The following is a 22,039-nucleotide window of genomic DNA, read 5'->3' as shown; positions in this document are numbered from 1 at the left end:
AGGCCATGGGGCAACTAAGCCTGCTCACTGCAACCAATGATCCCACATGTTGCAAGGAAGACAGGACCCAGCCAAAAAAACTCAATGAAGGCTCAGAAGATGGCTAGCATTTTTTAGCAATAAAGTATTTTTTAACTAAGGTATGTACATGTTTTAAGACATAATGTTATCGCACACTTACTAGACTATCATATAGTATATAACTTTTAAATAGGCTGGGAAACCAAAAAACTCACGACTTGATTTATTTTGACATTCACTTTATACTGAGGTGGTTGGGAATCAAATCTGCATTATCTGAGAGGTATGCCTGTATTCTCAACAACCAAAAGGTGAAAGCAACCCACTGTCCATCAACAGATGAATGAATAACGAAAACGTAGTATACCCATACAATGAAATATCATTCAGCCTTAAAAACAGAAGGAGATTCTGACACAGACTACAATATGCTAAGTGAAATAAGAAGCCAGTTACAAAAAGACAAATACCGAATGATTCCACTTATATGATATTCACAGTAGTCAAAATCATATAGACAGAAAGGAGAATGGTGCTTGTCAGGGGCTGGGGAGAAGGGGAGTGGAGAGTTACTGCCTAATAGGCAGAGAGTTTTAGTTTTACAAAATAAGAAGAGCTATGAAGATGGACTCAAAACATTATGAAATTAAAAATAGTTAAGATAATAAGTTATGTACATTTCACAATAAAAAAAGGAAAAGGCCTTATAATAAAATAAAGGATATTAAAAAAAGGAAAAGGATCAGACCTAAATGTAAAAAGGTAAAACTTTAAAACTTCTAGAAGAAAACACAAAATACGATCTCTGTGACTTTGAGGTAGGTAGAGATTTCTTAGGTAGGACACAAAAAGCACAAAACATTAAAGGAAAAAATCAGACTTCCTTGGAATTTAAAATTTGTTTGAAATATACCATGAAGAAAATGAAAAGCCAAGCTGCCACAAGTATTCACAACAAATACGTCTAAGAAAGAGCTTGTATCTAGCATAAAGAACTGTTATGACTCAATAATAAAAAGAAAATCAATTTTAAAATGGGTAAAATATTTAAACAGTCACTTCACAAAAGATATACAAACGACTGATAAATACAAGAAAAAGTACTCAACATCATTAGTCTTCAGAGGACTGCAAATTAAACTGCAACTAGACACCACAACATATCCACTAGAATGGCTAACGAGTGCGGAAAGGGCTGTGAATAACTGAACTCTCATACATTGCTGGTGGGGATGTAAAACAGCAAGTGTGTTATTCACTCAATTGTGTCCGCTCTTTGCAACTGCATGGACTGTAGCCCGCCAGGCTCTTTTGTCCATGAAATTCTCCAGGCAAGAATTCTGGAGTGGGTGGTCATTTCCTTCTTCAGGGGATTTTCTCAACCCAGGGATCAAACCTGGGTCTCCTGCATTGCAGGCAGATGTTTTACTGTGTGAGCACAACCACTTCACAAATCTACTGGCAGTCTGTCCCAGAGCTAAATGTCCACTTCCTTTATGATTCAAGGGAAATTTTCCCAAGATAAATGAAAACATATCTGCAGAAAGACTTTTGTAAAAATATTCATTGGAGCTTTATTTATAATGGCCAAACCCTGGGAAGAACTCAAACGTTCACCAAGCAAATGGTAAACAAAGTCTGATATATCCACACAAAGGAATATCACTCAGCAATGAAAAGAACTGAACTATATACAACATTAATGAATCTCAAAAACCCTGAGTGTAAAAAGCCAGAAACAAATAAGGCTATAGCACAGTCATCCCTCAGTATCCATGGGGAACTGGTTCCAGGACCAGCTATGAGTAACAAAATCCAAGGACACTCAAATCCTACCAATGGCCCTCCATATCTGAAGTTCCACATCTGTGTGTTCAACCGAGGATTGTGCAGTACTGCATTTACTACTGAAAGAAATGTTTATAAATGGACCCGAAGATTAAACATGTGTTGTTCAAGGGTCAACTGTATATCAATGATATGAAAACTCTAGAAACACTTAGCACCTGGCATATAATACCAACCTCAAAAATGTTACTGTGACAAAGTTTTCTTAAAGACAAATCACTCTGCACACGAGTCACTATAAACCCGTGGCTCTCCACCGGGGGCAATTCTGCCGCACAGGGGACACTGGGCAATGTCTGGACTGTCACGACTGGAGCTGTGCTACTGGCCTCTAACGGACAGACGTCAGTGATGTTGTGGAACATGCTACAACGCACAGAACAGTCACCACAACAAAACTAACAGGAACATGAGCAAAGGTTAAGAACATGGCCAGTCAACATGAAAAGATCCTCTTCCCGTAGAAAAATGCAAAGTGACCAAGATAGCATTTTAAAACCAATAAAATGGTAAAAAATGAAAAACTCTGACAATACCAAATGCTGGTGCAACAAAGAACAGAAATGCATACTACTATAAACTGCAGGTGAAAAGGTGCACAACCACGTGTCGCTACACACACTAATTTTGTTGTTCAGCTGATAAGTTGTGTCTGACTCTTGTGCGACCCCATGGGCTGTAGCCCACCAGGCTTCTCTGTCCATGGGCTTCTCCAAGCAAGAATACTGGAGTGGGTTGCCATTTCTTCCTTCCTCCAGGGGATCTTCCTGACCCAGGGATTGAACCCGAATCTCCTGCATTGCAGGTAGATTCTTTGCTTATAGCCACCAGGAATGTACATACACATATATGCATTCCAATTCATGCATTAGGATGAATAGTGATTAATGACAGTAGTTACCCTAGGGATGGAGGGAGTGGGGAGGAACTTACTTATATCTTAATTTAAATTATGGACTTCCCTGGTGGTCCAGTGGTTAAGAAATCTGCATGCCAATGCAAGGAACACCAGTTACATCCCTGGTCCGGGAAGATCCCACATCAAGGGGCTACTAAGCCCGTACACCACAACTGCTGAGTCCATGAGCTTGTGCTCCACAACAGGAGCAGACACCACAATGAGAAGCCCGTACACGGCAAGTAAGAGTAGCCCCCAGTCGCTGCAACAAAAGAAAGCCCCAGTGCAGCAAGGAAGACGCAGCACAGCCAAAAAAAAAAAAAAGTTCTAGAAAAGAGGTTCTTACCTTAAAAAAAAAAAAAAAAAAAAATTACTGTTCTGCTCTCTGAAAGCTGTAGGTTTTAAAATAATTCCTGCGGCTTCCCTGGTGGCTCAGGGGTGAAGAATTCACCCGCCAATGCAGGAGACATGGGTTTGATCCCTGGTCGGAAAAGATCTCACACACCGTGGAGCAGCTAAACTCATGCGCCTCAACTACTGAGCCTGAGCTCCAACAGCAATAAGAGAAACCTTTGCAACAAGGAGCCTGCACACTGCAGCTAGACAGGAGCTCCCGCTCACGGCAACCAGAGAAAGCCCACGCACAGCAACGAAGACCCTGCACAACCAAAAACTTTAAATGATTCCCATTCACTGAAACCCTAATACATATCAGGTAATGTGTAAGATACACTTCATATCTGATATTCCTCGCAACAAATCTAGGTTGTAGATATCAGTAGCTCCTTTTTTTTAAATAGATGAATAAACTGCATCTGAAATTAAATGATTTACTCAGGGTATAAACAGTCAGCTAGTGGCAGAGCCAGGATTCAGACCAAGGGCTTTCCACTGCAAGGCCCAATCCTGTCTCTCCCACAGCAGTACAATGTTACGACCTACGTGCTAATGTTTGACCATATTAAAGCGTTCTTGGAAATAACTCTTTAATAACAATATCTCAATCAAGATAATTCTAGAATGGGGAGACGATAAAGAAAAGAGGATGGCAAAATGCAGAGTAAGAAAAGCAAATAAAAGCTATGGACGGCACCCCTAGAAAAATGTACACAGGCATGAAATATACACAATCTCACTGGTTCACAAATTTCCTGGGAGCAAACACTAAAAAGCTTTTGGAATCCAGGTTAAAAACTTCTCTTTAGGGGCAAAACCAGGCCATATTCACTTATAATATCTGAAGGACCATCCAAATTTCTTTGACCCGAGTTGCACCTTATTAACTAGCGCATAAATGGTCCAAACATTGCTATAATCAGAAACCTTTTGGCTTGCCTCAGTAAAATCTACCACCATTCTAACTATAACGAGCTCTTTGTTCCAGAACATTTACAAGAGAAGTAATGCGGCTGGTGGTTACAGGAGGCTTCCAGAATTAAATTCGGACATCTTGTGTGTAAAGGTTACCTTTGTTGAAGGATGAAAGTTAGAACAAAGATCAACAGACATTAGGCTTAAAGGAGGAGGACCTTTTATAGAACCAGAAATAATTACGAATAAGTTACATCCCACTGTGGGTTCATATTTGCAAAAATGTACCAGATGCAGCATCTTTAGTTTGTTTTTTTTTTAGTTTTAAAACAAGAAAATGCCACACAGCCCATTAGCTTATTTTTTCCCCATGTAACAGTCTTTTTCTTTATATTTCCTTCTTTCTCATTTTAGGCGATGGTTCGTCTTTCCTGCTCTCTTCAATATTTCCTCATTCTGCCATTTTAATCTCTTTAGCAGATGTAATGTACAGATATTTAGTTACACAGATTTCATGTTTTCTATCAAACTAGTTAATTTTGGATTAGCATGTTGTTTCCCTCAATACATACATCTAAACTGGTTGATTTCTTTATCTTGTGCTTTTCAATTAAGTGTTTTACCATGACTCCTCCATTGTGGAAAGAGACAGTGTTAATACTGTATACTAGTTCAGAGTTATGCTCCACCCAGCACACACTCTTTTATTTTACAACCATACAGTGTGGGGGAGGCAGAGTAATCAAGGGAAGTACTCTCAGAAGGCAACAGTTGAGCCTCATGTTACAAACAGCCCAGCCTGTGAAGATGAGGGAGGAGTCCCAATTAGAGGAAAACAGACTATGAAGCTGAAATTCACTTAGAGTAGTTAGTTGCACAATGCTATGAAAACCCCGATGAACCTTGTGACTGATCCAATATTATCTCCTTGGACCTTAAAATGCACCTCCTAGTGCTCTTGTTCAGCACTACCGTATTCAAATGGTAGACTGTCTATTCTCACCCTTAAGTATCACCTATAACTGAGAACAATGATTTGTCTTAAATATTGCCTACATGCCTCAACTTTTCATTTTTATTTAGAAAAAAGTCAGTGTACTGGAAAGAGATTTTGAAAATTTTAAAACCTAGATTTGAAACTTGGCTCTGTAAACAAGCTAGTTGAGTGACTTTTGCCCAAGTCACTTAACTTGGCTTGCGGAACACTTTTTTTTCCTTTTAAAAGCGTGCTAAAACACCTATCTCCTAATGTTGTTCTAAGGATGAAATGAGACAAACATTTCCATTACCTAACACAGTACTTGGCATATAACAGAGGCCTGATCAGTAGAAGTGACTGCCACTTTCTAAGCTCCCCCAAAGTAACAGCATGTGTTTCCCTGAATCCTCATCATCACAATAACTAGCACAATGCTTCACACATCACAGAAACCCAGGCAATCCCAGGGACTACCATAGGGGGCAGTTTCCAACTTTCGACAAATATTTCACTACTATTACTTTTCTTGGAGGCAGTCCTAACTTCACTGGGTGTATTTTATATAGGTTTATATATAAGTGTTTTATTACTCTTTTAATATTCTGTTAATAACCTTCCAACAGCTTCCAATGGTTCTTAGAATACAAGGTAAACTCTTTACGATCTATTTAGTCCCAGCTTCTGTCCCCTCCCCTTACTTAAGACCTTCTAGCCACACCTGGCTTCCACCTGCTCCTCAACTACTACCCCTAAGCGAATTTCAGCCTTACGGTCTATTTTCCTCTAACTAGGACAGGATGCCTCCCGAACTTCACAGTTCAGTTCAGTCGCTCAGTCGCCTCCGGCTCTTTGCGACCTCATGGACTGCAGCATGCCAGGCCTCCCTCACCAACTCCTGGAGTTTACCCAAACTCACGACTATTGAGTCCATGATGCCATCCAACCATCTCATCCTCTGTCATCCCCTTCTCCTCCCACATTCAATCTTTCCCAGCATCAGGGTCTTGTCCAATGAGTCAGTTCTTTGCATCAGGAGGCCAAAGTATTGGAGTTTCAGCTTCAACATCAGTCCTTCCAATGAATATTAAGGACTGGTTTTCTTTAGGATGGACTGGTTGGATCTCCTTGCTGGCCAAGGTACTCTCAAGAGTCTTCTCCAACGCCACAGTTCAAAAGCATCAATTCTTCGGTGCTCAGCTTTCTTTATGGTCCAACTCTCACAGGCACACATGACCACTGGAAAAACCATAGCCTTGACTAGACGGACCTTTGCTGGCAAAGTAATATGTCCGCTTTTTAATATGCTGTCTAGGTTGGTCATAACTTTTCTTCCAAAGAGTAAGAGTCTTTTAATTCCATGGCTGCAGTCACCATCTGCAGTGGTTTTGGAGCCCCCCAAAATAAAGTCTGGGCTATTTATCACAACAGTGGCCTCCTGAGAGCCCTTCTTCCCTTGATTAGTCGGCCTCCCCCACCAGTCCGTGTTATCTTATTCCTGGACTAGTACTTTCCACGACGCCCAATTCTCTTGTTTCCAAGTGAGGGACAGGGACAGTATCTGTTTTGGTGGTTGCACCCAGGGCTTATACCTGTGCCTGGCACTGAGCACGCGAGTGACCCAGCTACAACTCCTCCTACGGCCACCTCCTGGCTCCCGGCTGGAGCCCGGGTCGTGTGGGGGCTTCATCGGGACCCGCTAGCGTCTCCTCACAACCGGCCCCGTTCCCGGGTCCTAAGGACGCGCACTCCCTTTCCCCGCGGGGAGCTGGGCGGGACGGTGGGACGCCCCCGCGGTCGGGCCACAGCCACGGCCGGAATTCTGGACCCAAGGGTAGGGGATGTGGACTTTGGGAACTCGTGCGGCCACAGTTGCCCGCAGCGCGCGTCTAGGTCTGTGGAACCGGCGCGCAAACCCCCCACCGGACCAACCCTTCTCAGACTCGAGTCTTTAACGCGGACTTCGCAACGGAGGCGTCCGTCAAGAAGGCGGCCTCCTCTCAAAAGCGGTGAGAGAAAGTTGAGCTCTTCTCATCAGAAAACAACTTCACGGAACGGACTCGGAAAACTCACCAGAGAGCGCAGGCTGCACTGACCTCCCCTCCCTCGATAGAACCAGACTGGAAACACGAGCCGCCGCCGGGAGACAGGCCAACACGCGCTGAGCCCGCGCAGCCGCAGACGAACCTTCGCGCGCCCAGGGCGGGGCGCGGGACTGGGGCGGGGCCAGCTCCTCTCGCGCGCTGACGCGACGGGTCGCGGCGGAAGGGTGTGGACGCGCAGGCGCCGCGGCGGCTGGGACGGCAGGGGGCGGAGCCGCGCAGGCGCTTTGAGAGGCGGTAGCGGCGGCGGCAGCGGCGGCGGTGGTGGTAGAGGTAGAGGCGGCGGCAGCTGTGAACGGGTTCCGGAAAGATGGTGCTGATTAAAGAATTGTGAGTGGGACCCGTGGGCGTGAGCGAGGTTCCGGGGCGGCAGCGGTGGGGGATCCATTGACTGAGAAGTGGCAGAATATTCCTAAGAAGGAGCGAACCGCGGGGCCGACCGCTCTCAGCGTGCGCCCCCTCCCGCCGGCAGGCGCCCCCGGCCCGCCTGAGGCCCCTCAGCGGTGCGCTGCCCGCTTCCCCCACCCCCAGCGCTGTTACCGTGGTAACAGTGCCGCCCTCTCCCCACCCCCTCCCACCCCAGGGGCGGAGGAGGCAGGGTCCCGGCCCGAGCGCGTGGCTCCGGCGGGCGCGGCGGGGAGTTTCCGCTGGGACCCGCCTTCTCCCCAACCGCCCCCCCCCCACCCCAGTCTGAGACTGGGCCCACCCGCAGCCGAAGCCCGAGGGTGCGGGGGAGACGCGATGGGTCTGTGATTTGTCATGCCCGGGGCGGAACTTGCCTGTAACCCGCGGGAGGTGGGCTTGCCAGCTAAAGGCTGCCCTGGTGGTCGGAGGCTCGAGGTGGGACGTAGGCGCCCCGAAGTTCCTGCAGGAGCTGGGAGTCGGGAAAAACCTGTCTTCGCTAGGAAGCGAAGCTCTCCCTATCCCGAGAGAGCCATCTCTCTGCTCTTGAGTCTCAGTTTCCACATCTTGAAGATGGGATGACACTCTGGGCTCCATGGACTTCCCCCGGGTTTAGATGAGGCGTTAACACGTGGTCGGTCGTATGGAAGGGTTCCCAGGTGCATCAGACCAGCTACGTGGTTTTGTTGAAAAGTTAAGGCATTTCCTACCGGCAAGGACTGTGACTACTGATCGCAGGAAATCTGGTTGGCAGCGAGTGTTCCGCTGTCACAGCTGGTTCATGTCAGCCACTGTTTGGGCAACTGGGGATTTCTAGTGTGGCCCATTCTTGGGTGTTTCAAATGCTCTTTTCATTATAAACTTTTGAAATTTTTGGCTTAATTTAGCTACTTCCAGACAGCTTATTTTTAGTGTTAGGTCAGATTTCTTTTTAAAAGTCACTCCTGTCGCTTCTCTGCTTAAAAATCTTCCGGACCCCCTTATCTCACTGAGAGTAAAAGCCAACGCCTTTAGGATAGATACCCTGGGAGGTTTTAACCACTATTTTGTTCTGATTTCAGTTACAGCCCTTCCCTTGCCCTTTCCAAGCTCACAAGGTTTCTTTCTGTTCCTTCACTACTCCAGGAAAATAAGCTCAGTTCAGGGCCTTTCTGCTTGCTCTTGCCTCTGGGTGAAGAACTCTACCCTCATTTTACTAATTCACGCCTTTTCAGGTCTTTGGTTAAATATCACTTTCTTGGAATCTCTTTCTGAAGATCCACTTGCAACCCGCACGGTTTGGTGTTTGCTTTTCCGGCTTCATTGTTCTTCATAGAGCTATCACCATCTAACGTGCTTCTCTGTTACTGGATGTATTCTCTCACTGTACATAAACTCCATGAATTTGTCTATTTTGCTCACTCTCGTATTCCCAATTCTTGAAGTCTCAGGCACATAGTAAATGTTCAATAAATATTTGTTAAAGAAATGAATGAAACATTCTAACTTTAGTCAGTGACAGCGATCCTGAGAAAAGACAAGTTTTTAGTTAAAATTTTATTAAATTAAAAATAATTCTCTTCCATTTCATTTGTATCATGTAGCATGAAAGTGTTAGCTCATTTATTACTCTGAAATTTTTGTAGTGTCTGTAGTTGGCAGGTGTTAAGACTTCTGGAGGAAATAAGAGAAAATTGACTTAGCCCAAGTCACACAGCAAGTAAGTTGCGGAACTAATTTTGGGTTGCAGATCTAGTAATTTTTCTTTTATTAGAGTTACTTCCTCCTTTCTATAATGTGAATTGTATTCAGTAGGTCCCTTTGACAGTTACGTGAGTAGTGTCAGGCTAAATCATGGAAAGCAGTTCTCATTGGGAATTTGCATATTATGCTTTTTGTGAATCATTACTTTCTTTATAATTTTAATGTACTGAGAAACCAATGTTGAATTATGCTCAAGGTGTAATACTTTTTTCTGAAGGAATTCTCAGTCCACTCCTCACCTGTGTCTCCCCTAGATTTGATTTCCCTCCTAAAGTCTTCTTTTTTTGTCTGTCCCGTGTGGCTTGTGGGATCTTAGTTTCCTAACCTGGGATTGAACCTGGGCCCTTGGCAGTGGACGCTCAGGGTCCTTACCACAGGGCTGCCAGGGAATTCCCATTTTTCTCCTAGATTTTTTGAGGTCAGAGGCTGTTTCTTATTCAAGTATTCCTGGTATCCAGCATAGCATCTAGTCTAGCACACTGTAAGAACTCAGTGTTGTCTAATGAAAAAAAAAGATTCTTCCTACTCACCTGTCAGTTTTCTAAAATTGTCCTTGGTCAGGAGCAATGAATAGGTGGGTCATCCCTATGTAAGGCTGTTGGTAAACTGTAATATACTTTGGCAAATGTTTGTTGTCTTTAAAAATGCCAGCTATTTTTGACATGAATTAAAAGGTTAGAAATAACTTTTTCAGGATGGGGAGTTACCTTCAAGTTGTTATTTAAGCAGTAGGTGAAATTTCCATTAGCATAAAATCCTGGTTTTAAAGAACTAGTAGGTTGTGTGATTTGCAAAAGTATTTTCATAACAGTTTTCAGAGAAGTTTGAAAATTTTCGAAGTGGTGTAAAAGTTGAATATTGCGTTTAGAATAATAATGCAAAATTAAAGCCTGTTTCATATCTCTCTTACTTTTTCTTAAATCTTGAAGTTACTTGACTCGTCATTCATTCAGAATGTCATAATCAGTCACTTTCATTTTGTGAAGTAAGTTTTCCCTATTAGTAAAATTATTCAGCAGTGATTCTTGGTTTTGTGAAACTTAAGGGAAGTCTTTAACTGTTTCCTTTCTATTCGTTCCTTCGACTTCCTCTGCAGCCCAGCGTTCTGTGTGTGTGTGTGAGTGTGAGAGTGTGAGTCATGGATACATTGACTGTAGCCCAAGTTCTCCTGTGTGTGTGTCTCAGTGTCAGTCATGGACGCATGGACTGAGTGTGAGTCATGGACTGTAGCCCTCCAGGCTCCTCAGAGTTCTCCTGTGTGTGTTGGTGTGAGTCATAGATCCACGGAGAGCCTTCCAGGCTCCTCAGTACACGGAGCGTCCTCCTTTGGGTCTTTGTTAATCCTTGCCCTGCCTCCCAAAAGATGGCTCCTGCTTCTCACTGTCTTTAAGCACCTAAGAGGACGTGTTAGCGATAGCTATGTTGCTTACTTTTTGAAACAACTTTCCAGAATTCTCTGTTGTTGAATAAATGTAATAGATTTCGTACCATTGTATTCCAGGTCCTGAAAGTATGCTCCCAACCTGTGTCTTTGTCTTAATCTCCCAAAATAGGCTCCCAGCCTATATCATAGTCTTCCCCCCAGTCCACTGCACCTCTCCACCTGGTCTTATTTTCTGTTACTGAGACGGTGAGCATGTTAGTGCGTACCCCGAGAAGACAGCTGAAATAAATGATTAGGTATTGGAAGGCTTTTGTACAAGTTTGTTCTTGATGAGAAGAAATTAGCAACCACTGTGACTTGGAGAACCTTCATTGTCTTTAGACGATCATTATCAGAATGACAGGGTGATGAGTGACCCCCAGTAGTCAAGGAGGAGGGAGGGATAACAGGAGATACGTGGTAGAGATTAAGGTGATGTGAGCACTCAAGTATCAGTGTTTGAGGAAGACTGAGGAGAGAGCAACAGATACAAAGTGCAGCTGAAGAGAAGTTGGAGTGAAGAAAACTATTGGGAATTTCCTGTAAAATGAAAATTGAGGTGAAGCCTGTGGTATTTTTTTCCTCTCCTTAAAGTAGAGTTAAAATAAGATTTTAAGTGGCATTGCTATGGTAGTTAGATGGTAGGAGGGAACAGTCTTAAGAATGACCAGGTTGGGCTGGCAGGGTGGGTGGGGTGGGGTGGGGAGTTGCCCTCTTGGACCATGAGACATTTGATATTCGGGGATGGCCTTGGTTTTCAGACCTTCTTGTGGAACTAAGTATGAGAGTAGTTCCCTAAAAAAATCTGGAGATAAAATGCAATATCCTGATATAACTCACAGAATTCTTTTTTGGAATTGATCTTTAGGAGTATTATGTCTCTGTCCTAGTCCTCTTGTATGTACAGGAACAGACTCTTGGACAAGGTCAAACAAAGCAACCTCATGGTGAATCCGCACTGAAAGGGGTTGTATTTATCAGGTTCAAAGTATTTTCCATGGTAAAGTAAGTCTATAGGATGTTTTACGTGGTTTTTTCAATAAGACTGAGCAATAATTGCGTAGTAGGGAGCAGTTTTTGGAGGCATTCATTCGTGAGATGCAAGACATGAATTCTGTGAGAAAGTACCATAAAAACAAAATGCATAGTGTATAGATGGAGAATGAAACCATATTAAAAATTTCTTGAGGGCAGCCTGACCAGACAGTCTACAAATGATACATCGTGTACCCTGCAATTTTCAGTGATGAGTTTCCTCTTGTTCCTTTACTCCTCGCAAGAATCTCTGCAACTGCATTTTGGGGTCCTGGTATAACGTGGATGCTACATGTAAGTGATTGTTGAGAGTCAGCAATGGGTAGTTTTATTCCCCCAGTTTAAAAACTCTTATTTGGATCTGTAGTCAATGCGAGGACCCTCTTCCATAAATGACATCTTGTCCTATGCTGTCATTGCATTTAAAGCAAAAGGTCTTTTAATCGCGGAGATGAGTTTTAAAGCCAGCCACTTCGTGTGTAACGTTTGTTATCCTTTTGTCTTTTTAGCCGTGTGGTTCTGCCATGTTCGGTTCAGGAGGTAAGTCTTGCTTACATAATTCATTTTGGTATGCTAATCTGAGGTAGTATTTTCATTTCTCTTTACTTGGCCGTATGCGACAGTGAGTTGTGATGTGTTAGAGATAATTAATTGTAAATGAATATCTGTCGTTACCCTGGCTGCTTTTGGAAGAGTCTGAGCGCGCTGGCTAACCTGTCCGGTGCAGGGATTCTGTCTGCACCGTGTCAGAGAATGGAGGTTCCAGCTGCAGCCTGGGCACTTCAGGGTTAAGTCACTGGCTGCTTGGAGAAACCGCCTACTTTACTGTTGGATATTTTAAACATTTCTTGTTACTTTAAACCAAAATCTGCTTTCCTGTGAAGTCTGCCTACTGTTTACAGTTTCTTCCACTTGAGCAGAAAGGGAAGGAAGGAAGCCTGTTCTCTCTTATCCATGGTGACCCTTCAGGGTAGCTTCTGGCAGTTGTGTCTCCTCCCCTTGGCCCTTCGTCCCACCTTTTCTGCCTGCGCTCCCGAGGTCAAGTGTCCCCAGCACGTGCATGTGGCCTGGCGTAATGGCACCTCTGGGCTTCCTCACCGGCCCATTATTGGCCCTCTGTCCCGCCTTTTCTGCCTGCGCTCCCAAGGTCAAGCGTCCCCAGCACGTGCGTGTAGCCTGGCGTAATGGCACCTCTGGGCTTCCTCACCGGCCCATTATTGGCCCTCCTTCCCGCCTTTTCTGCCTGCGCTCCCGAGGTCAAGCGTCCCTAGCACGTGCGTGTGGCCTGGTGTAACGGCACCTCTGGGCTTCCTTGCTGGCCCATCGCTGCTGCGTGTGCTGTACTTGTTGCTCCCAGCCGAAAACCGTCTTCTGCACGGGAGCGTGAGAGGCCATCGTCTCCCTCGACCTGCACACGGTACAGAAAGGCATCACCTGTTCGGAAAGCTGCGTGTCTTGTGGACGCAGCTATCAGTAGTACAGCTAGGAATGAAGACAAAAGCAGAGACGGCTCCTGAGAAATCAAGTTCCACGGAGCAAAACCCACAAAGGCCTTGGGGTCCTCCTGCAACTTGCTCACAGCTTGTACTCCTTGGTTATCTGGGGCTCCTAGAGTCGAGACTCAATTGGAACCACTGGATTGGAAGTGGAACAAAACAAGCTGATAACCTAAGATGTGACAGCTGACAGAAGGCAGGCAGAAGAAAGAAAATGCAGGAACTGAAAACGAGTAGCCGTCTGGCGCTGTTTCCTGTAGACTTGAACACAGCCACAAGTACCACAGGAGGGTCTGAGGTTTCAAATGTATTAGAACACTCAGATAAGCCAGGCACCCCAGATCTTTACTTATACAATTGTTTGAACTCGAATGTGGAAACTGACATTTGTTTTTGTTTTTTGCTTTTTGTTTCAGCTAGTTGGATCAACTTGTTGAAATCTTTCTGAGTCTTGTTATTGTCACCCAGAATAATCTCAGCTTTTTGTTATATTCAGACTTAATATGCCTCCTGTCGTTGTTTAAGTTCTTAAAAATGAGAATGAAAGCCTAGTGTTATGTGACAAGTTATCATTCCACTAATAACATATTTTTGAACACTGTTGTTTCTGTGTAAATTTTTGTTACTCTGTTTCTAACCAAGATCAGGTTTATCCTCAGACTTAGAGGCATTTTAGTCCTATTTTTAAAATACGGCAGTGTTGAAAAGTGTATTTTGAAGGACTTAAGGATCGTAGCATTCCTGGACTCACCCTGGTGGTCTGTCATAAAACCAGAAGGAAGAAGACAGCCCTTTCTGCAGTCTGAAATCTCTACAAAAACTGATTTTTGACATAGTTAAGAAATCTGTTTGGTTCCAGCTTCCTAAACCTTTCCAAATTTGTGTGTGTGAGAATTAACCGTCAATATACCATCATATTCCCATGGGCTTTTTTAGATAGGACTATTTGCTGAGCTTACAACCACCCTGACTTTTTGTTCCTCAAAATAAAATGTTAGTTTTGAATTACTAGTTTTTAGAGGTAGCCTTTCTTTGAAAATATGCTTTAAAAAAAAAAGAGGAAAAAAAGAAAAACATTTCTTCAGGCTCTCATCATTAGAAGGAAGAAATGTAGCCAAATTTGAAGAGATTGGAGGTGGTGCCTTGATTGAGTCACTGAAACAAATGAGAATGCAGGAACTTTGCTTTTTATCATTTGTTGGAACTGTTGGAAATTCCGGATGGGCATAGAATAGTGCTGTCCACTCACAGGTGTTGGTGCAAGCCAGTGAGAATTCTTATCCACTTTAAAGTCAAAGAGAAAGCACTATCAGCAATTTCTTGCGTTTTTATTTATAAGTAATACTCATTTATTTATACTTTAAAACCAGTTTCCTTTTACTGGAGAACTTCACAGTTAACAATTGAGACCCTAGATACCCAGTACTGTTTCTGTTTAGGTGGACCAGAGCCAAATCAGGCAAGCACAGACATACGCATGCAAAACAAGACCCCAGAGGGCTACTAAACTTTGCACTGTAGTGGTTCTTTGTATTTGCGGCTTTTATTGTCACTTTATAGTCCTTCTCATTATTGAGAACAGTATTCTCATTGCTCAGCTTTCTTTTTTGGCGAAGAAGTAACAGATATATTCCTGTCATACCTTCTTTAGGATTTTGTGAAATAAAGTGAGATGTCATAGATGTGAAGATGATTTGGAAAATATGAACATATATTTATTATTCAAAAAAAAATGCATCTTGACATTGAAACAAGTGGATAGTATGTATTAAAGCACCAGAATATTTGTAACTAACAGTTTTCCTAAATAATGGAAATCTTGTAAACCATTATCGTTTCCTGAAGCTTTATGATCATCTGGTGTTCATCTCTCCACACATTCTAATTTCTCATCTGAGTCATGTTTTCATGTGGGACATATGTGCTCAATGGTTGGGATGTGCTTTTCTGTATCTGCAGAAAGATTTTAGCACAGGAAGTTTTTGCAGTTCCTGCTGACTTACTGAAGTTCTGTACTCTTTGATATTTCAGTATCAGGTTGGGCAGCTTTACTCTGTGGCAGAAGCCAGTAAGAATGAGACTGGTGGTGGAGAAGGAATTGAAGTCTTAAAGAATGAACCTTATGAAAAGGATGGAGAAAAGGGACAGTATACACACAAAATTTATCACCTAAAGAGGTAAGCAGGGTGTTCGCGTTTGGTGCTTAGTCGTCATATTAAATAATCACACTTTGATTATCTATCCAGCCACGTATTAAGCATGTAACTACCTAATTGACTATTGGGTGTCATTTTCATTGTGATAATATGTTGCATTTTAATTTTTGAGAGCATTCCTCTCCTTTATTTTTAAACTGTGAATTGATCTGTCTGCTTATTAAAGAAATTTAAACAGAAAATGATAAGTTAAAAGCTTAGTACCCACCTCGTGTTATCACAAATCCATATCCCTAGAGAGAAACTAGAAACAACTTAAAATTTGTTCCTGCAGATAATTTCCTACACGTATTCAAAGAAATTTTTAAGAAACATAAAAATGTCACCCGGGTCACTTCTTTTTGTCCACAGCAAACGGGATCTACGCCGCACGCACGGTTCTGCACTCTGCATTAATTTTCATGCAGTGATACGTCGTGAGCATCCTTCCTTGTTGTTATTTAATGCCGTTTCCTTATTTTCAAAGCTGAGTAGAACGTCTTGGTGTGGCCATAGCACAGGTTGCTTGCCCATTCTCTAAACGATAAGTTGATTTAGGTGTTGAGGTGTTTGCCTTCTTGTCTGTTGCAGGTAATGTTTCCGTGAAGGTGGCTGTGCATAAATCTGTATGCCATAGGCTCCTGTTTCTCTGGAAGGAGTTTGTTACAGTAGGTTTGCTGGAAGTCCATGCTCTTTTAAAGTTTTGGTATTATTGCCAGATTGCCTTCCAAGAATTTGAGAGCATTCGTTTCCCCATAATTTTCTTTTTAATTTTTGCCGATGTGATGCACAGAAAATAGCCTCTTGTTTAAATTTGCATTTCTCTATCAGTGAAGTTAAATCTTTCGTATTAACTGGCCCTTTGAATTCATTGCGTGACTTGACCGTTCAGATCCTTTGTTCATTGTTTTTGTCTCTTAGTTTGCAGTTCTTCTAAGTTTGGCAGTTTGATCTCTGTTTTCTTGTATAAATATTTTAAAATAGAAAATGCGTACTAATACTTACGTAAGGGCAGAAGATCAGTGATGGTTTTACGAGTGTCTTGGTACTCTCCAGTCTCCAGTTCATCAAAGGTGGAGGGAATCGCTCTGCACTTGGCTCTCTTCTCTTCATATTGATTCATGGTGGGGTTTTGTAGAGCCTTTTAAAGTTGTGGATGAACTGTGATGATTCTTATTTTTCATAATTCTCTCAGTTTAAGGCGGTTGCTTTGTTTATAATGACACATGAATATAAAGTGGGTTGTCACTTTGTAGAACCTTCAGTTTTACTTTGATGTTATCTTAGAACGCAGCATTTCTTTGCTTCTGCTGTAGGTCTGAGTGAGGGCAATAACTTTGATTAATGAATTATCCAGAAACTGTGTTATTCATGGTTTCTTTAATTCATTAGCACCTTCAGTCAGTTCAGTCGCTCAGTCGTGTCCGACTCTTTGCAACTCCATGAATTGCAGCATGCCTGGCTTCCCTGTCCATCACCAACTACCAGACATCACTCAAACTCATGTCCATGGAATCGGTGATTCCATCCAGCCATCTCATCCTCTGTCGTCCCCTTCTCCTCCTGCCCCCAATCCCTCCCAGCATCAGAGTCTTTTCCAATGAGTCAACTCTTCGCATGAGGTGGCGAAAGTATTGGAGTTTCAGCTTTAGCATCATTCCTTCCAAAGAACACCCAGGACTGATCTCCTTTAGAATGGATTGGTTGGATCTCCTTGCAGTCCAAGGGACTCTCAAGAGTCTTCTCCAACACCACAGTTCAAAAGCATCCGTTCTTCGGCGCTCAGCTTTCTTCACAGTCCAACTCTCACATCCATACATGACCACTGGAAAAACCATAGACTAGACGGACCTTTGTTGGCAAAGTAATGTCTCTGCTTTTGAATATGCTGTCTAGGTTGGTCATAACTTTCCTTCCAAGGAGTAAGCGTCTTTAATTTCATGGCTGCAGTCACCATCTGCAGTGATTTTGTAGCCCCCCAAAATAAAGTCTGCCACTGTTTCCACTGTTTCCCCATCAATTTGCCATGACGTGATGGGCCCAGATGCCATGACCTTAGTTTTCTGAATGTTGAGCTTTAAGCCAACTTTTCCACTCTCCTTTTTCACTTTCATCAAGAGGCTTTTTAGTTCCTCTTCACTTTCTGCCGTAAGGGTAGTGTCATCTGCGTATCTGAGGTTATCGATATTTCTCCCGGCAGTCTTGATTCCAGCTTGTGTTTCTTCCAGCCCAGCGTTTCTCACGATGTACTCTGAGGATGTAAGTTAAATAAGCAGGGTGACAATATACAGCCTTGACATACTCCTTTTCCTATTTGAAACCAGTCTGTTGTTCCATGTCCACTTCTAACTGTTGCTTCCTGACCTGCATATAGATTTCTCAAGAGGCAGGTCAGGTGGTCTGGTATTTCCATCTCTTTCAGAATTTTCCACAGTTTATTGTGATCCACACAGTCAAAGGCTTTGGCATAGTCAATAAAGCAGAAATAAATGTTCTTCTGAAACTCTCTTGCTTTTTCAATGATCCAGCGGATGTTGGCAATTTGATCTCTTGTTCCTCTGCCTTTTCTAAAACCAGCTTGAACATCTGGAAGTTTACAGTTCACATATTGCTGAAGCCTGGCTTGGAGAATCTTGAGCATTACTTTACTAGCCTGTGAGATGAGTACAATTGTGCGGTAGTTTGAGCATTCTTTGCCATAACCTTTCTTTGGGATCAGAATGAAAACTGACGTTTTCCAGTCCTGTGGCCACCGCTGAGTTTTCCAAATTTGCTGGCATATTGAGTGCAGCACTTTTACAGCATCATCTTTTAGGATTTGAAGTAGCTCAACTGGAATTCTGTGTCCTCCACTAGCTTTGTTCGTAGTGATGCTTTCTAAGGCCCACTTGACTTCACACTCCAGGATATCTGGCTCTAGGTGAGTGATCACACCATCATGATTATCTTGGCCGTGAAGATCTTTTTTGTACAGTTCTTCTGTGTATTCTTGCCACCTCTTCTTAATATCTTCTGCTTCTGTTAGGTCCATACCATTTCTGTCCTTTATTGTTCCCATCTTTGCATGAAATGTTCCCTTGGTATCTCTAATTTTCTTGAAGTGATCTCTAGTTTTTCCCATTCTGTTGTTTTCACCTTAAGTATATCTAAAAGTGTGCCTTTTGAGAAAATTTAGCATTCTTCATGGTATAACCTATATAGTATTCATAATACTGAATTTACTTAATGTTTACTCAGTTTTACTTTTCTAGCACTTGACGTTTACTCATTCACTGAATTTTACCAATACATAAAAAAAAAACCTCCCTTTATTATCACCAGTAAATTCTCTGGGGCATCTAAAATAAACCAGAAAGTCCGATACAGGCCTTTGAGGCAGGCTTTGTGTGGTCTGTCTGCTCCCTGCCCACCTCACCATGCTAGGCTTGTGTTCCTCTGTTCTTTCGTGGCCAGCCTTCTCCTTACTGGAGGCCTTCGCCTGGCTCCGCAGATCCCTCTGCCCGTTCTGTGGTCGCTGTCTCTGGATGGTGCTGGCGCTCAGGTCGCTGCTGTAGTTCACTGAGCCTCCCTCGCCTCTGCTGAGTTCCTTTGCCTCACATGCTCATTCGCCCATTGCCATGTTCCTTAAGCTCGTGGCACTTCAGGAACGCTACTCCTCTTTGCCTTTTGTTGTCTGCTGACCTATTTTCCACTTCCCCCTTCGGAAGGTGAGCTCTGGGTAGGAATTGTCCCTGTTTGTACACCGTTATTTACATGGTCCCTGGCACAGTGGACAGTCAGTAAATACTTGAGTGGATCAAGGTACGAGGTGTTTATTGTACGTAAGGTGTATTTTAGTTGATTTTAAAGTGAAAGATTACTTACTCAAGAAGACGTAAATTTTCCATTGGGGAAAGTGCCATTTGAAATGATTTGCCAAGGTATTATTTATCTCAGGAACAGGATTTTTTTCTTTTAAACTTGGCCCTGCATCAGGAGAAGCTACGTGTGCCCTGTGGTCACTTCTTATGTATTATTATAAATCACGTAAGCCCTCTGTTCTCTTCTCCCACTCTGACCAGGGTGTCTTACTGTACAGTACACAGGTTCACAGCCTTTACTACGTTGAGGGTAGATTTGATATTGATAACACAATTGATAAAACACTTCAGTTGAATTTTAACTTGGAATTAAATGTTCTTATTTTGTATTCAGAGATGGGGTGGGGGACAGCTGTGCACTGGCAAAGAACGCCTGTGCAGCTGGGCATGATTCTGTGGCTGACGCTTAAACTCTGATCGAGGTGTGTTACCTTGAGGTAAGCATGGTCGCAAATACTGGTTTATTGTGAGAGGATGTTTTGGGGCTAGTTTGGAGTAACAAGAGGATGAATGTCCTTTTTAGTTTGGTTTTGAAGGTCTAGCTCTGTTTTGTTAATTTGGCTACTATTTGTCCGTTTTCTGAGACTAAGCTTCCAAAACAGAGTTTCCTGCAAATTGCTGAAGTGACTTCCTAAGTGACACTGAGGGGGAGAACGAGGTATATACTTTTCTCTTGTGTATAAATGGCACCTTTGACTTGTCTTGTTAGAAATATATTGAAGTTGCCCTTGATGAAAATTATTCTCCTTTGAAATAGAATTGAAATTTTATTTTATTTGTGCATTTCCCCTAAATGTAGTCAGTTCATGTTCTCATATTAAACATGAAAAGCCAGTAAACTTGAAACAAAACTAGTTCAAAGGTTTGCTCATTTTTTTGTTATAGTTGTTCAGTTGCCAAATTGTGTCCAAGTCTTTGCTACCCTGTAGACTGCAGCATGCCAGGCTCCCCTGTCCTTCACTGTCTCCTGGAGTTTGCTCATCATATTCATGTCTTTTGAGTCAGTGATTTTATCTAATGATCTCATCCTCTGGTGCCCTCTTCTTTTGCCTTCAGTCTTTCCCAGCATCAGGGTCTTTTCCACTGAGTCAGCTCTCCACATCAGGTGGCCAAAGTATTGGAGCTTCAGCTTCAGCAACAGTCCTTGCAATGAATGTTCAGGACTGATTTCCTTTAGGATGGACTGATTGGATCTCCTTGCAATCCAAGGGACTCTCAAGAGTCTTCTCCAACACCACAGTTGAAAAGCATCAGTTCTTTGGTGCTCAGCTTTCTTTATAGTCCAGCTCTCACACCTGCACATGACTACTGGAAAAACCATAGCCTTGACTATACAGATCTTTGTCTGCAAAGTCATGTCTCTGCTTTTTCATATGCATTCTAGGTTTGTGATAGCTCTCCTTCCAAGGAGCAAGAGTCTTTAATTTCATGGATGTAGTCACCGACTGCGGTGATTTTTGGAATCTGAGAAAATAAAATCTGCCACTGTTTCCACTTTTCCCCCGTCTATTTGCCATGAAGTGATGGGACCAGATGCCATGGTCTCAGTTTTTTGAATGTTGAGTTCCGAGCCAGCTTTTTCACTGTCCACTTTCACACTCATCAAGAGGCTCTTTTAGTTCCCTCTTCACTTTCTGCCATTAAAGTGGTGTCATCTGCATATCTGAGGTTGTTGATATTTCTCCTGCTGCTGCTGCTGCTAAATCACTTCAGTCGTGTCCGACTCTGTGCGACCCCATAGACGGCAGCCCACCAGGCTCCCCCGTCCCTGGGATTCTCCAGGCAAGAACACTGGAGTGGGTTGCCATTTCCTTCTCCAATGCATGAAAGTGAAAAGTGAAAGTGAAGTTGCTCAGTCGTGTCTTAGCGACCCCATGGACTACAGCCCACCAGGCTCCTCCACCCATGGGATTTTCCAGGCAAGAGTACTGGAGTGGGGTGCCATTGTCTTCTCTGGATATTTCTCCTAGCAATCTTGATTCCAGCTTGGGATTCATCCAGCCTGGCATTTCATGTGATGTACTCTGTATATAAGTTAAATAAGCAAGGTGACAATACATATCCTTGACGTACTCCTTTCCCAGTTTGAACCAGTCTCTTGTTCCATGTCTGGTACTGACTGTTGGTTCTTCACCCATATACAGGTTTCTCAGGAGGCAGGTAAGGTGGTCTGGTATTCCCATCTCTTGATGAATTTTCCACAGTTGTTGTGATCCATACATTCAAGCTTTAGTGTAGTGAGTGAAGCAGAAGTAGATGTTTTTCTGGAATTCCCTTGCTTCTCTATGATCCAACGAATGTTGGCAATTTGATCTTTGGTTCCTCTGCCTTTTCTAAATCCAGCTTGAATATCTGGAAGTTCTTGGTTTCACATACTGTTGAAGGATTTTGAGCATTACCTTGCTAGCACTTGAAATGAGTGCACTTCTACACTAGTTTGAGCATTCTTTAGCATTGCCCTTCTTTGAGATTGGAATGAAAACTGACCTTTTCCAGTCCGATGGCCATTGCCAAGTTTTCCAAATTTGGTGACATATTGAGTGCAGCACTTTAACAGCATCATCTTTTAGGAGTTGAAAGAGCTCAGCTGGAATTCCATCACCTCCACTGGCTTTCTTTGTAGTAATGCTTCCTAAGGCCCACTTGACTTCACACTCTAGGATGTCTGGCTCTAGGTGAGTGACCACACCACTGTGGTTATCTGGTCATTAAGACCTTTCTGGTATAGT

The 22,039-nt window shown here is 43.1% G+C and overlaps 2 protein-coding genes across 7 annotated transcripts in view; one reads left to right on the top strand and one right to left on the bottom strand.

Annotated features, from left to right (window-relative positions):
• The window catches only part of LOC147355707 (uncharacterized), a 77,090-nt gene extending 66,632 nt beyond the window's left edge, over positions 1-10,458 (bottom strand). For 2 of the 5 annotated variants that reach the window (XM_086348513.1, XM_086348514.1), the window contains exon 1: positions 7,128-7,640. In XM_086348513.1, coding sequence (XP_086204639.1) covers positions 7,128-7,544 — 417 coding nt within the window. In that variant the 5' untranslated portion in view covers positions 7,545-7,640. Of the gene's footprint in view, positions 1-7,127 lie in introns of all 5 variants that reach the window. The other 3 variants (XM_086348511.1, XM_086348512.1, XM_086348510.1) reach the window with 2 other exon arrangements.
• PITPNB (phosphatidylinositol transfer protein beta) overlaps positions 7,393-22,039 on the top strand; it is a 61,309-nt gene continuing 46,662 nt past the window's right edge. For both annotated transcript variants that reach the window (XM_086348525.1, XM_086348524.1), the window contains exons 1-3: positions 7,393-7,486; positions 12,269-12,299; positions 15,287-15,432. In XM_086348525.1, the coding sequence (XP_086204651.1) occupies positions 7,467-7,486; positions 12,269-12,299; positions 15,287-15,432 (197 nt within the window). In that variant the 5' untranslated portion in view covers positions 7,393-7,466. The remainder of the gene's footprint in view (positions 7,487-12,268; positions 12,300-15,286; positions 15,433-22,039) is intronic.

This window comes from Bos grunniens, chromosome 17, assembly GCF_055505025.1.
Source record: "Bos grunniens cultivar Pamir isolate PY7600 chromosome 17, Bosgru_T2T1.0, whole genome shotgun sequence".
Taxonomy (NCBI): Eukaryota; Metazoa; Chordata; class Mammalia; order Artiodactyla; family Bovidae; genus Bos; species Bos grunniens.
Note: the sequence above shows the minus strand (reverse complement) of the source record. Positions and strands in the feature narration are given on the sequence as shown.